The 15,538-nt window shown below is 42.7% G+C and overlaps 1 protein-coding gene across 4 annotated transcripts in view; it reads right to left on the bottom strand.

Annotated features, from left to right (window-relative positions):
- Positions 1-15,538, bottom strand: part of ptpn13 (protein tyrosine phosphatase non-receptor type 13) — a 43,518-nt gene that overhangs the window by 9,701 nt on the left and 18,279 nt on the right. The window contains exons 9-26 of one of the 4 annotated variants that reach the window (XM_058052269.1): positions 13,029-13,121; positions 12,457-12,556; positions 10,357-10,573; positions 9,825-9,899; positions 9,580-9,745; positions 9,364-9,499; positions 9,144-9,282; positions 8,908-9,060; positions 7,459-7,641; positions 7,207-7,369; positions 6,267-6,657; positions 5,779-5,858; positions 5,578-5,631; positions 5,391-5,480; positions 5,205-5,312; positions 4,987-5,118; positions 4,212-4,684; positions 2,311-2,442 (exon numbers count right to left, since the gene is read on the bottom strand). In XM_058052269.1, coding sequence (XP_057908252.1) covers positions 2,311-2,442; positions 4,212-4,684; positions 4,987-5,118; positions 5,205-5,312; positions 5,391-5,480; positions 5,578-5,631; positions 5,779-5,858; positions 6,267-6,657; positions 7,207-7,369; positions 7,459-7,641; positions 8,908-9,060; positions 9,144-9,282; positions 9,364-9,499; positions 9,580-9,745; positions 9,825-9,899; positions 10,357-10,573; positions 12,457-12,556; positions 13,029-13,121 — 2,885 coding nt within the window. Of the gene's footprint in view, positions 1-2,310; positions 2,443-4,211; positions 4,685-4,986; positions 5,119-5,204; positions 5,313-5,390; positions 5,481-5,577; positions 5,632-5,778; positions 5,859-6,266; positions 6,658-7,206; positions 7,370-7,458; positions 7,642-8,907; positions 9,061-9,143; positions 9,283-9,363; positions 9,500-9,579; positions 9,749-9,824; positions 9,900-10,356; positions 10,574-12,456; positions 12,557-13,028; positions 13,122-15,538 lie in introns of all 4 variants that reach the window. The other 3 variants (XM_058052261.1, XM_058052277.1, XM_058052285.1) reach the window with 3 other exon arrangements.

Below are 15,538 nucleotides of genomic sequence, written 5' to 3'. Positions count from 1 at the left end.
GGGGATGGGTGGGCGTATGGATTTTATGTAATCTAGAACTAATAGATGCTTTCTGAGTACTACAGTAGTATATGCTTTAGATGCTTTCTGAGTACTACAATAGTATATGCTTGGATTCAACATCAAATGAGATTCATGGCATGCAATATTTAATCAAAGAGTGAAATCATTTGTCACGCTATGATGAAAAAATAAAAGTCTTTATTTCCTCAAATAGTGGCCAGTGCTGTTTCTCAGTACAGAGGGTACTCGGCATCTGTACATACAGTATGTACATTTGTACTTACGCTTGTTAATGGGTGCAGCTTTTTTCTCTGGAACATCACATGGTTACAATTCAACATGTCCGAAAAGAACAACAAAAAGACGTCCAGGTAAGCCAGCCTGGTTCGCTCTTCCCCCTTCAAACACGACGGATACTCGGAAAAAAATCTTGTGAGTTACATGCAGTCGTGCTGCTATAAAGTCATGCTATTTAAAGCTAGTCATCATCGTCTCGTAAAAGTAATTACAGCTCCGAGGTGTTTTTGTTGGTGGAAGTGGAAGAGCAGAGGCCACTACTTGAGGATACACTGGACGCTATGCGACTTTAGAAGACTAGAATAGCCTTTTAATGCATTTCTATTCATTTCATCAATTATTACGTTTGATTAATGTTCATTTTAAAGGTTAAATAACTGTTAATAGTTATCCTCTCTATCCGTGTGGAAGTGGTAAGATTTGGCTATTTAAGTTTAAAGGAAATAACTTGAAGGCTACCGTTTAGGTCGCTAGCTCTCTAGTTTGCGAGTTAGCATGTGTCTCAAGACCCTGCAGTTGCGCAATATGTTGTAAATAAAAAAAAAAGTATAAATGTGACTATAGTCGTGTTTTGTCATGTCTACAGGGCTCTAATAATGCTTTGTTAATTTTAATCTGAAAAAAATAATTTGTCTACCCACCAACTATATGTGGTTTCTTAAGTTTTTATTATTTGCCTTTTTATTATTATTAAATTTATTTATTACTGATTGATTGATTTTCTTTATTCTTGATTTGTTTATTTATTTTTCATCTTATTTTGTGCAGAAAAATAAAAATTAAGATATTTGAGAACAGTGGAATGTTTTATCAGAGCTTTTATTGTAGAAAATTGAGTTTGAGACCCCTGCCTTAAACGTAATGTCACTTTCCTTTCCTGTCTTCCTGTTCCTCATGCAAAATGACCAGCTGCGTATGTCGCCACCGAGCAATTAGTCATGTTTCTTAAGATCACCCGTTTCACCAGTTTAGTCTCTCCTGAGCCGCTGTGTTGTGACACATTTCTTCCTCGGCCATTGTTCTCCGTTACCAAGTATTTCAACAGTTCAGTGGTTTTCCACTATGCTGTCCACAGCTGGTTTATGCTTGTTTATGCCCCACCCCTGAAACACTTTTGCCCAGCGTGACGTACACCTCCAGGAAATTCTAGCCTTGCATCACTGTGATGTGTACCGTGATGGTTGCAATCTACATTATTTCCTGTGTTGATATGACGCATTCACAGAGGCCGTGCAGTCGTTACCACCTATTTTTGGATCAACATTTGCGATAAAAGTGCTGTAAAATGTCCCAGTACCACTCTCTTTGGTTGCCATTGTTCCTTAGCGGCAAAGGACGCTACAACAAGCTAAGTAGTAGACACAGAAAGGCTTGTGACGGTGTCTACAGTGGCTACACATAAGCATAAACATGCTGACGGATAAAAGAGCGCAGGTTGCAGACCCCTGGTCTAAAACTATGTCTAAGAAATATCACGTTTAGTGTAAAGATGAATTACAAATAAGGATAAAAGAGCGCAGGTTGCAGACCCCTGGTCTAAAACTATGTCTAAAAAATATCAAGTTTAGTGTAAAGATGACAGGACACACAAAAAAAAAGATGAATTACATAGCATACTAGTATGATGATACTACTCTTACTAATTAGAATGTGGCATATTTTATGATAATATTTTATGATTTAAGAATTAAAATGTATTAGGTGTTATATAAATAAATGAGCCCATGTTAGTCATTAAGGTGTTAAAGCTTAATATGATAGGAGCTAAATTCATTGTACTGCTCTCTACGATATTACACTGAATAATTCAAATTAGTATACTATAATAAGACGCAGACAAAGCATGCAAAGGTGAGTAAAAGAAAGTCACCAACAAGCCCTTCCTGATTTAACCCGTACGGGAAGCAAGCCAGACCCAGCAGACAGACAACACAATCATCCCAATCACTGTCAGTGCCAGGAGATAAGGGAGGTGAGGGGGAACGGGGTAAAGAAAGAGAGCGTGAAAACCTTGCCGAACAGTACCGTGACACTTATGCCCAGGTTGCTGTCTTTTTTCGACAGCACAATGTCAAATAGTTCTCCGGGGCGGAGACTATTGACCCCTGGGGCATTACCATTTAACATTTCCATGCTGTGGTCCTGCAAAGAGAGAAGAGGGTATGAGCTGGGACATGCAGAAAGAGAGAGACAGAGAGAGAGAGAGAGAGAGAGAGAGAGAGTGGGGGGTGGTGGCAGCGGAGGAGGCCGACATGCAGTGTTGTGTGTAACAAAACAGCCTCGCATTGACATTTGAAATGCAATGAGAGGCGCAGATTGTAAACAACAGGTAATTAGTTGTGGCAGGCAGGTGGCACAAGAATGTGGATGAGCGATGGGCATCTTATTCGTGATTGTTGATTAATAGTCTTGTGATGCAACTGAGGCAAAATAGAGTTCACTACTTGGCTGAGGGATGCTGATTCAGCTTCAGCCTGAAGTAGTTTGAATGAACATAATCAGTTTTTCAATAAATTGTCATTTTTAGAGGAATAGTTCTGGAAATTGCCATAATTCATTCCGTGAAGTACTAGCTGAGGGGTCTCCAAAAGTGAGGACCGGGGGACATTTGTGTCTACATTGGACTGTGGCACCTTCTAAATATAAACTTATGCAAGAAAAGTAAAAAAAAAAAAAAATAGCACACAGCCGACAGGTTGTTTTTACTTTTCAGGAAGTAGTGACTTTCTGCGAACACGTTTTGAAGTCTTATGCAATGATCCTGATTTCATTTGACAAATCTCAAGTACCTTAAAACAGGGTTGTAAGGGACGGCGGGGTAATAAGGGACAATTTTCAGGAAATTGTTTTAAATGTAATTCTGCCTTTTCATGTTAAACAGGAAGCTGCTTTGTGTTGTTTTTTTCCAAAAAGACATATACCGTATTTTCCGGACTATAAGTCGCACATAGGTTGGCTGTTCCTGCAACTTATACTCCAGAGCGACTTATAAATGAAAAAACTGTTTATGTTACATAAACACTGGATACCTTTTCTGTTCATGTTTATTTTTTTTGTAGCTGAATAAGCATTGTGTTAGCATATCTTACACCTATTCAGCCTGTTCTCTATTCTTTTATTGTTAGAACTTGCCTTCCAAGAGGACGTAATGTCTGTTTTTGGTCAAGTAGTTTGTAAAATAAATTACCCGCAAAATATGTGACTTATACTCCAGTGCGACTTATGTATGTTTTTTTTCTACCTAATTATGCATTTTTGGCCTTTGGTGTGACTTATAGTCCAGAAAATACGGTATTCTTAAACAAATCGTTAAAAAAAAAATTCCCCGAAAATTGTCCCTTATTACCTCGCTGTCCCTTATAACCCCGTTTTATGGTAATTTTGATGAAGTGTTGAATTACTACAGCTTCTGCTGCAGCTTCTGGAAGCTGTTGGACTCCTGTGTAAAAAACAACAACAAAAAACGTCATCACCAGAGCTAACAGATGACGCTGGGAACATCGAGGATCGGATTGCAAGGTTTATGTATGTCTATGTATATATATCTCATGTTACAATGTGGACACCTGCAGCATATATAAAGTATGTACAAAAAATATGTTCCCTTTACATCTGGTGGGTGGAGCTTATATTCATGTGGGCTTTGTAGTCCGGAATTTCCAGTAACTACTTAGAACAGCTACACTGACATGGCCCTTCCTCAGTATGTGGCCCTTGGAGGACAATGTATTGACACCTCTGTTCTAACCACTGCATCAGCGCCCCTGGTGGTTGCAGTCAAGTAGTGCACACTATTTAGCCTCAGTTGATTCAAAATGTAATTCATCAACAATCAACTCCACTTAATTCTTAACGATGAAGCCATCATTTATTATGTTCATCCAAAAACCAAACAATGGAAGGCAAAGTACCTTTTTGACCTTTAGCGTCTCCTGACTTTTGGAAAGACTCTCCTCATCCATGTCTGAATCCCCACCATCGGAAGGCTCCAAAATTTTAGGAGCCTCAAAGAGTTTACTCTTCCTGGTTTTGGGTGGCAATGCCGGCGGCGGAGGATCCAAGGAGACTTCCGGTCCAGGATCTTGGGCGATGGACTCAAATGTGTTATTGGCTCTTTTGAGGTAGAGCTGGACTTGACTTGTAGGGGGTTTCATCATGTTGGAAGGGCTTGTGATGTCTAGGGACGAGAGCTGAGAACTGGGGCCGTCGTTAGGCTGATGAGCGGCGGCGGCGGGAAAGGTGGGTGATGGCGAGCGAGTGCTGAGGGATGTAGCGCTGGATCTTGCTGGTGACGTGTGCGTCTCTGTAGGAACGTCCAGGTCTTGTCGCTTTAATGCCGCTAGTGTAGGCGTGGTCATGGCTGGACTATAACCCGATGGAGACTCTGGATAAATAAATAAATAAGCATGTCAATCTTTTTTTTTCCTTGTCCTTTCCACTGTGTCCAAAGATTGTTTAATCCTGCAACCTAATAGAATAGAATGGAGGTGAAAAGCAGACTATCATTGGACATAAATTAGTCGGGCATCTAGTCCGGACGCCTCCCTGGTGAGGTGTTGCAGGCATGCCCAGCCGGACTAGACTGAGACTAGCGCCCCCAAAACCCAGACCCGGATAAGCGGAGGATAATGCATGGATGGATATTCGGGTGACTACGGTATTTACTTGTCTAAATGGCAACATTACCTTTGTAGAGCCTCTCTAGGGGCTGTGAAACCACAAGAGTGACATCATCAGGCGTGTTCTGAAGCGCGTCGATAGTGGCGGCGTGAGAGAGCCCTTCGAGGTTAAGGTCGTTCACTGCAATCAGGCGATCCCCTGCCACGCAAGGGTGAGAAAAGGATTGATGTAGTTTTCAGCATTTATGGACAAAGAGAGAGGGAGCGTGCGTGGGGTCTATCTACCGGGCGTGAGAGTGCCGTTGGAGTCAGCGGGACCCCCTGGCGTAATGGAGCTGATGATGGTTCCCATGTTTGTACGACCAGAGTTCTCTCCTCCCACCACCTGGAACCCTACAGATATACCCAACATGACACATTAGAAGGGAAGCACCAGCAGAGAGGAGAATAAAACCAGAAAAATGTCTTTACCCAGGCCATATTTCACGTCTTTCTTCAAGCTTACAGATGTAATTTGTCTCTGTGGGGATGGCAATGCATTGACTTTTTTCTTCAGGGAATCTATCACACAAAAACACAGTTTGTGTTATGTTTTGTATAGGATATGCATGATACAGCCAATTTTGTTGATGTGAGTAATGTAAAAATAATAGTCTACCATTAGTAGAGGTTGGGGTGGAGGGCGGTCCAGAGGAGCCGTGCATACTAACTCCTAAAGAAAAAGCAGAAAAATGAGCAACAACTTAGTAGTATACAGTACCAGTCAAAAGTTATACTGCGATACTGTGCCATTATGTCAGGTATACATATATATACACAGGTATACAGATATATAAATATCTGCGTATAGGTCATTTACCCATCACATACGCCTGGCCCGTTTCTTCTATGGAAGAGGAGTCTGATTCTCTTTTGGACTCCAAATGGCTCCAGGCTGGGCTGTTATGAGAAACCACATGACAATGAAATGCACTGTGTCTTTTCTGCCGCTAGGGGTCAATAGACTCGATGATGTGGACGGTATTCTTGTATGAAATATGTATGAAATGTTATACTATACATTGTTGCAAAATAGCTGTAACTTTAACGAGACTAATAACCATCAGGCTGAAGCAAATGGGATCTTAGAAACTAAGTCCTGCAATAAATAGCATGATTTGCTATCCTATCCAAGCTTGAACTAACTATGAGCATAGTGACCTTAGTGGTTTGACACCATTATCACACATTCTATTAAGTATAAGATACAGCTACAGCTACAGCTCACACAGCTAACTATTCACAATCAACCCTGAACAGGATAAGCGGCGTGCGGAAAATGCACAGATGACCTCCAAGTACACTCACTTGCTTATCTGCTGTGACAGTGAGTCCGTGTCGGAACTGGCCCGCTGGCCGGGTTGCACCCGACCCGCTCCAACGTGATACGGGTCCACAACACTCTGCTCTGACGTCTCCAGCATCTGTCTGAGGTTGTGCAAGGAGCGACTCATGGCCCGAGGATTGGGGTTGACTTTCGCCGGATGGAAACCCGGAAAGTGAAGCTCATCCTGGACTAAAATGGTGCTGGATGGAGCCTTGTTAAGGGCCGCCTCGGAGTAGGAGATCCTCTTCAGGGGCTCTGGGTTGGACTGCGTTGACAGGGCGGGGGCCATGTTGCCTGTGCCCAACCTCCTCCCCACTGCACCCATGCCCTGAAGGTCTGTGGAATACTGCAAATTGCTCAGCGGACTGTTCCCTATAAATCAAGGAAAAATTGCCGATTACATTTCCTGAAAAAATGTAGTTGTTTAATGAAAACTGCTCAATCCCACTCTCGGCCATCTCTGTGTGGAATTTGCATGTTCTCCCCGTGCATGCGTGGGTTTTCTCCGGGTACTCCGGTTTCCTCCCACATTCCAAAAACATGCTAGGTTAATTGGCGACTCCAAATTGTCCATAGGTATGAATGTGAGTGTGAATGGTTGTTTGTCTATATGTGCCCTGTGATTGGCTGGCGACCAGTCCAGAGTGTACCCCGCCTCTAGCCCGAAGACAGCTGGGATAGGCTCCAGCACCCCCCACGACCCTCGTTAGGATAAGCGGTAGAAAATGAATGAATGAAGAAAACTGCATTTTTTAGTCTACAGCCCCAACTAATTAGTGCTAATTAATGCTAGTGTTTTCTGACTCAGAGCTAATTAGAGAACCCGGCAGGTTTGCAGATCATGCACCCGGAGACAATAGGCGACTGCGGTGAATTGTTTACAACTGGAGCATTTCAAATAGGATGACATAATCTTCCTACCAATATCTTGGAGCTCCTTGCTGTTTTGGTGGGCTCTGGTCTGCTGGTGGAACTTGTGATGGTCAGAGCAGAGCTGCAGCAGATACTGACATGTGTTGCTGCTGTCTGTCTGAAACACATGCTTGATCCCATCTGAGGTGTTCTGAAGGAAAACCTTCTTTTTCTGCAACGGGAGTGAAAGGATCAGATTAGGTCGATAATCCGCTGCGCTATGATGGTTTTGATTCAGGTGATTTGACAAAATGACTTTACTGTGAAAGAAATCTTCTTGGTCTCCCTCCAGGGGAACCTCAGCACCGGTGAACGGTTTCCATTGAGGACTTCAAAGATGAGGACCCCTTTGGAGTAGACGCCCAGCATGATGCCTGTCTGGGATCGCTTCTCGGGGTGTACTCGGTGGAAATGGACCCCGTACTCGGTCAGCCTCTGGCTCACCTTTGGAATAACATCAGCCAAAGCTTAACATGACAACTGTTAAAATAAAAGCAAAAGCGAAAACTTGACTCTGACCACCGAGAACCCACTTCCTGTATTCTCGGAAGCATTGTGAAGCATAAAAAGGTTAAAGGAACAAAAATAAAAATAAATATCAAGCATTCAGAAGACGAGCTATGTAGTGTAATATCTGTGATGTGTCTGTGCCTTTAAGGAACGAGGCCAGGGCATTGACCTGCGTGACGTCAGCTAGCTAGAGTTGCCAGCTGTGTTCAGCTGATTGCTAGCAGCGACGTCTTTGGTTAGCAGTGTGGAGAGAGCAGATACTGGCGTGACTTGTGGCTGACAGCAGCGCCTGTGTGAATCTTCATTGCATGTGTGTTCTCTGCTCATCAATAAAGCCATTAAAGTGTGTTGTAAATTGCTCCTTAACCACAAACGGTATTGTACAATGGTCACCAGGCGTCAATAACTTTACATTCATGAGACAATAGCCAGTCAATGCTCACGTGTGAGTATGTATTATATCTTCTTTAAGTCATATTTTCTATTAGTGTGTCCACTGTAATTGATAATAACAGTGTAAAAGGGACTATAGGGGTGTTATTTTACATATTGAGGGCTCTAATATTGCTAAAAAGAGTATATATATATATATATATATATACATACATATATATATACATATACATATATACATATACATATATACATATACATATATATATACATATACATACATATACATATATATACATATACATACATATACATATACATACATATACATATATATACATACATATACATATATATACATACATATATATATATATATATACATACATATATATATATATATATATATACATATACACACACAATATATATATATATATATTATATATATTACATTATTATATTAAGTATTATATATATTTTATTTATAATGAAGGAATCCGTGAGTGTGAATGGTTGTTTGTCTATATGTGCCCTGTGATTGGCTGGCCACCAGTCCAGGGTGTACCCCGCCTCTCGCCCAAAGACAGCTGGGATAGGCTCCAGTAACCCCCGCGACCCTCGTGAGGATAAGCGGGAGAAAATGAATGAATGAAGGAATCCTACTCCGTGGAAATTCAACTATCATGGTTGGGTCTGGAACCAATTAACCGCAATAAACGAGGGATTACTGTACAGCAGAACCTTAAAATGACAGCCTACCCACCCAAACATGTAAACCCAGGGGGCGTCCATAGTATTATTTACCTTGAGGAACTCAAATTCAGCCTCTGACTCAGATGCGCTGTAGTAGTTGCTGTGAAGTTTCGGCAACTGCTCCTTGATGGTCGTCTGGTCTATCTTATCCAAAACGGCCACGGGCAAGTAGTGCTCCACACGGAAGTACGTCTTCCCGTGAAGCTGCAGACCGGACATTAGCAAATTAATTCCTCATTCTGTAGTTTCTCCTTTGGCGTAGATGCATGTACATCACAATCCTCTACCTCAGGTTGGTAGTCGCCAAACTCTGCCTGCAGAGCGATGGAAGCCAACAAGATGGCGTTTTCCATGTCGCAGCGCATCCTCTCCTCCACAATATCCTTCCTCAATTGTAGATAGTACTGATGTTTGGTCATGGCATGTCTGAAAGAAATGCATCATTGAATATTCTTCTACAGGTCTACAGGAGTTCCCCAAAAAGAGTTTTATTGTAGGTGTACTCACTGAATAAGGTTAACATCATCAAGGAAAAATTTTATGCGTAGAAAAAGGTTAAAAGACATGTCACATTTCTTCTTCCAGCCGTCGGGGGCCACTTTGGACAGCTTGGTGTCAGGATTAACGAAGAAAAATTCATTATCTGTGTGTGAGAGAGGGGAGGGAGGATTCAGCTTCAAGTCGAGAAAGGAAGGCACTTTGCCGACAGTGGGCACACGCTACCTTGGAGGTAAGCTAGACCGAAGAGATGGCGCTCCACCAGACCGACGTGTGCAATCACCATGTCGAGAGCGTCTTTACACAAGGCCTTGATGTCACAGTTCAGCTCGAGCTTTTGGCCGTTCAGCAACACAACACCGATCCTTCTCTGCACTTCTTCTCCCTTACGCTTCTTGTGAGCCAATTGGAGGGGAAAAAAGTCATGAACATTGGATTTTTTTTTACCTATTACGTGCGTATTTTCTCACCATTATGGAAGAGGGAACATTGAGGATGACGCAGGGCTCGCTAGCCATCTTCACAAACTCTGGCCCGTGGAACAGCTGCCATTGGTACGAAATAAAAAGAGTTATTACAAATATGTCGTTTTGAATTATTTTCTCCTCAAATAAATATAATTATAATTAATATAATATAATAATAATATATTCCAATATTAACTATATTTAGTTCTTTTTTTTTTAAATCCCACATATCTACTAATTGAATTTCTACTATGTTACACTCTTTTGCACCCTGTGTGTATGCTACCTGCCCCGCCTCCACCCAACAAGACAAGGAAGGGGCTGACTGAGGGACAAAACGGCTCACTCCATTCATGCCGTTGTTCTATGGAATAAACACGCCAAGGTGCTGAGGCCAACGCACAGAGCGAACCCTCTTCCTGTTTGTTTAGAGACGGCAGCGGCTATAAAGCCCTGGTCCCAACTGGCTGTACTTTGGGGAGCCAATCCTTCCTTAAATAATAAACAGGAAATAGAAACAGAGATGAAGACATACCTTGGGCTTACGGAGCGGCAAGGAGGAAGTGTACATCGGGTCTTGAAGGTCGAGCATGGATGTGCGAGTGGGTGCTAGGGGGTCATCCAAAGCGTAGACGTTGGCCCGGGACAACCTGTTAGCCAGGTGAGCCTGCAGCCGCTGTACCTCCTCCTCCTGCTTCTGCAGGAGCAGCTCCGCTCCTGCCAGGCCTTCATCCGATACCCCCTCATACTGCCTGCATGGAGTGGAGTGGAGTGGAGTGGAAGGAGGGTAGTAGGACAGATACAAAATATAAGCCACATTCACAACATTTGTGCTTAAACCTGATTGGACATTAATAGATGCATTCAATGAGGCAGATTCTGCGGGAAAACGTGGTGTCTTGAGTCACAAGAATGGCTACATTAGCTTAATACTTGGAATGGGTACACGTCAGTCCGTGTCCAATCCCGAGACATTGTCCAAGTCTTTCCTGATACTGTCAAGTCAATTTTGAAGTCATCAAAACCATGACTTACTGGAATTCTGACAAGTCCAAGTCGCATGACTCAGGTCCACACCTCTGCTAATTAGAGACCCAAGTGCTTATTTGCTTTAGTACACGACACACCCAACAACTATAGGAGGTTTGGCAGTGCATTGAATACAATTAGAATAAAAGATGAGCATTTATAGTACTTCAATAAAAGTGGCAATTTTGTTTTAAATGTGATCTCAGTTTTAATATAATAATAAAATATTAATATATAATAACACTTAATAATGTATACAATTAAACTTACAATAAAAATGCCTAATACTAATATTTCTAATTTGTATACAAACAAAATTATTGCCATTAGCTAAATATAAATAATCAGTAAAATAATACACTAGACTTTTAAGGGGTCAAATTGAAAACATCCGTCTTTCAACATCGGTCGGCAGCTCTGCTCTATAATAGCATAGATTAGTGCGATAGAGGCTGCTGAAAGTAGCTGGTACATCCGATGACCTCACTAGCCAAGCATGGGGGCCGACCCTGCTGTGTGACACCAGCTATGTGTGCCTGTTTGAGGCTGACGGGACCAAAGCTTTTTCCTCTTATCTGCCAAGTTCCCTTCCCCGCAGGGAGACTGCAGGTGGTAAAATCCTCATACAAGGGAGCAGACGTGTTGTTTTAACATGTGCACAATGTAGATATCGTGACGCAGTGGGTGGGGGGGGGGGGGTGGGGGGGGGGGGTTACGGACAACAGTAGAAGTTCCAAAGTTCAACCCCTTTCGGTTGAAAATAAATCACAATTCAAGAAAATCTGTCAAAAAAAAGTCATAAAAAAGACCCCACTGGCGACAAAAGTGGTAACAAGTGGTACAGAGCTACTGTTGTTGCAATATTGCTGCAATATTTCACCTCAAACGTCTTACATATTGTATATTTTAAAGGGACTGTTTTCAACACGGACTGCACAGCGGGCGAGTGGTTAGCGTGCAGACCTCACAGCTAGGAGACCCGAGTTAAATTCCACCCTTGGCCATCTCTGTGTGGAGTTTGCATGTTCTCCCCGTGCATGTGTGGGTTTTCTCCGGATACTCCGGTTTCCTCCCACATTCCAAAACATGCTAGGTTAATTAGCGACTCCAAATTATCCGTAGGTATGAATGTGAGTGTGAATGGTTGTTTGTCTATATGTGCCCTGTGATTGGCTGGCCACCAGTCCAGGGTGGACCCCGCCTCTCGCCCGAAGACAGCTCCGGCACCCCCCCCCCCCCCCCCCCCAACACTCGTGAGGATAAGCGGTAGAAAATGAATGAATGTTTTCAACACAGGATGAGCTACAGTGCTGAGATGCTGTCTCTTTATGGCGTGCTCTTCTCTGGCAGATATCTGCAGCTGTGTGTCGAACGGGCGGCGCATTAAATCTCCACTCAAGATTGACAGTTGCACAGAAAGACGGTGTGGACCTCACCGCGGTTTTGCTTGCTACACCACATGAGGTGCATTCACAGACATTGAGTCATTAAATTTTTTTTTTGTCCTGCGACCCACCAGTTGAAGACCAACTCCTCACACAAGTTAGACTCTGAGGATGACTTTAGGAGGCTGTATGTCTAGTGGTCCTGTATGGGCTTGTCTTACCTGTGCCTTTGTGTGTTGTGACTGGTCAGGGACAGGGAGTCGTGTTCCGAGGAAAGTGCCAGCTGGGAGCCGAATCGTCTCACCTCGGCTGTTTTCTTAGCTACAGATGACGTGGGAAAGCAAGAGGGCACAAACACACACACACACACATACATTTCAGTTGTCACATGTCCATAATCAAGCATGGCTCTCCAGGCACCCGCACTGAGGTGTGAAGCTGCCCTGTTGATGCAGGTCAGCTTATAAACAGCAAGGACTTACTGACACTTGGATATACTTTAAAGTCGTCAGTGCAGAGTTAAAGTGGCAGTATACGATTTACTATCCACTGAAAATGACTCAAAATGACAAGAAAGGTGGTGGTATGGGGCTGCATGAGTGCCGCTGACACGGGGGAGCTGCGGTTCATTAAAGGAAACATGAATTGCCACTCATCCTGTAGGAGTGGAAGAGGTTTCCAGTAACAACACGTGCAGCTCTGGTGAATTCCATGCCCAAGAGCTTTGAGGCAGTGCAAGATAATGGTGTTATCTTTTGAGAATCAGAATCAGTCCCAGGAACGGGTTCTGTACCTTGCCTGTAGTCGGGATCAGAGGAGGAGACCGAGGGGCTTTCACTGGAGGAACTGTAATCGCTGTGGTGTCGGTGGTGAGTGAGAGATGGTTCTGAGGGAGACGAACAACCCAAGATCAGCTCATCTTTTGAGGTCATAAACACACAGCAACAAATGCCTGCAATGCAGCATAACCTTCACGCATGTGACATAATAATGTGTCATGGCTTTTTATAGTGGCACATCTCTAGGACCTTTCCCATCCTTAGTTCAACAAGCATCAAAGGATTAACTCTTTTTTTTTGCTTCCTACCTAAAGCAGGGTTAAATTACGTAAACACATTAAGTTAGGGGTGTCCAAAGTGCAGCCCAGGGGGGTCATTTGCAGCCTGCAGCTATTTTTTATTGGCCTGCAGTACATTGAAAATATCCAATTGAACAAGTAAACTATAAACAAGCCAAAGGAAGACTTCCTGCCGCTTGGGCGAATGACAGCAGCTTCCCACCAGTCAACACAAGACACACAAAGCAGTTTGTTAGTCATACTGTTGGTAAACATTACAAATGGTAGGACAGGCGTCACCATGCTGACATGCAGCTCCTGAGAGGGTGAAACAAGCATAAATGCATCCTACCAGGTTTTTTTTTTAGCGCTTCATGAATAGATATAGCATTATGTAAATACACCTGAAACACAGTGAACTTTTAACCTGCTGGGTGATGCATTTCTCAGCCTCGGAGACAAAAACTTGAAAGTCCTGCTCCTCAGTATCACTCTCGGCCGCATAGCTTAAATGGATAGCATTCCCAAGACATTACACAACCTTTTTTAAACTTTACTGGGTGCATCTTTAATCTTGCAATAGAGGAGGCCTGGTCAAACTGTCACATAGAACAACCATTCTCTATCTGCTTTGGATAAGGTCATCGCTGTCATTGCTGCAGAACATTGACATGGAATCGCGTCGCCTTGTGATTTACAAGCTTGGCTTTAACACAAAACATTCACACGCATGCACAGACGTCGACACGTGTGCACGGAGGGCTATATGAAGAGGTGCCGCACGTGGAGTTAGCACATGGTAAAGGTATTTTGGATGTACCTTTAGGTATGTTTACAGGACACTGACCAAGTAAAAACTGGAAAGTTTCACATACAGGCGCCAACACTGAGTCACAAGGATGCCTGTTCACGTTAGCATGCAAAACCTACTAAAATGCTACATAATAATGGTGCGGGTTAGGACCTATGCATGTAATTAATGCAACTCTGTTAGCAATGCAGTTTCTGGTGAATCCCAAAAGTTAAAAAATAACTTTTTCACGCTCAAAAACACTGTAGTCATGCGAATGAATGGCCAAAATAGCAGCTTTGTTTCTGTCAGTTTTCAGTGAAATAATCCTTGAATGTGATTTCAAGTTAGTTGGCGTATGTACGTTGACATATGGCGCTGAACCATCAGGGTTGTACTTGCAAAACCAACAAACTCTCAGCCCGAACACAGCCAATGCGCCCCAGTTAAATGCGTGACAGGAAAAAAAAGTCAACTTAAGGGTGAGATCTTGCTGATTATGTTGACTTTTCCTAGCGAGTGAGCGTGAAGTGATAAACAGGACATCCACTGAAAGGCTCAGCTTGTGCTGGTGCTTGTTGAAACTACTTCACGTCTTGCTTTAATTGCCGATTAATCGCTCTGCAGCACTTTGTCTTCCACGAATAATTGAATGTAGCATTCGAGGAAGCTTCCCTCTTGATTTATTAGAGGAGTCACATGCGTGACAGAAAAACAGATGAGGTATACTTTCTTTTTTTTGTCCTGTCAATCCATTGGGGCAGATAGTATTATTGATCAAAATGTCCTCACATGCTAAACAGATTTGCTCTGCCAGGGAAAAATGTGAGCTACACCATCCCTGTTATATGGAGTTTTATTTGGTCTTTTAATGCTTTGTTGTTATGTATAAAGGTGGCGGCCAGACTGGAGCAGGAGGGGATAGAAAAGAAAAAAAGAAAAAGAGGGCAGTGCAGGGACAATACTAAGAGAGACAAGAATACCAACAATTGCAATAACAATAACAGAACAACAAAAATAAACAGGAATACATCAGCAAATGTCTATGTTGGTTATAAAAGATCATAATGGAGAGGACAAAGAATTATCAACAGCCACAGTGATATTACTGAAATGAAACAAATATATTAGTAGCCCCCCTGGCACAAGCCCTGGCATCAACCGGTCCCAGTGGAAGTTTACAACCTTCTAAATACATTTTTAACATATTCGAGTCCTCTGGACTCTAAATAACACCCCTATAGTCACCTTTACACTCATACTACCAAATATAGATAAACATAATATATATAAATAACATATAGAAGACTCACATTTTAGCATTGGGAGAGTTCCTACTTCTCATCACTGTAATATAACTGACACTACGTCAAGAGGGCTGTTAATTAATCAGCATTTCATTGAAATTGACACAGGGCACTATGTCTTACATGGAGATGCTCAAAACAAAGCACAA

The sequence above is a fragment of the Doryrhamphus excisus genome, chromosome 2 (assembly GCF_030265055.1).
Source record: "Doryrhamphus excisus isolate RoL2022-K1 chromosome 2, RoL_Dexc_1.0, whole genome shotgun sequence".
In the NCBI taxonomy this organism is placed as follows: Eukaryota; Metazoa; Chordata; class Actinopteri; order Syngnathiformes; family Syngnathidae; genus Doryrhamphus; species Doryrhamphus excisus.
The sequence above is the reverse complement of the archived record's forward strand: the minus strand, read 5'-3'. Positions and strand labels throughout refer to the sequence as shown.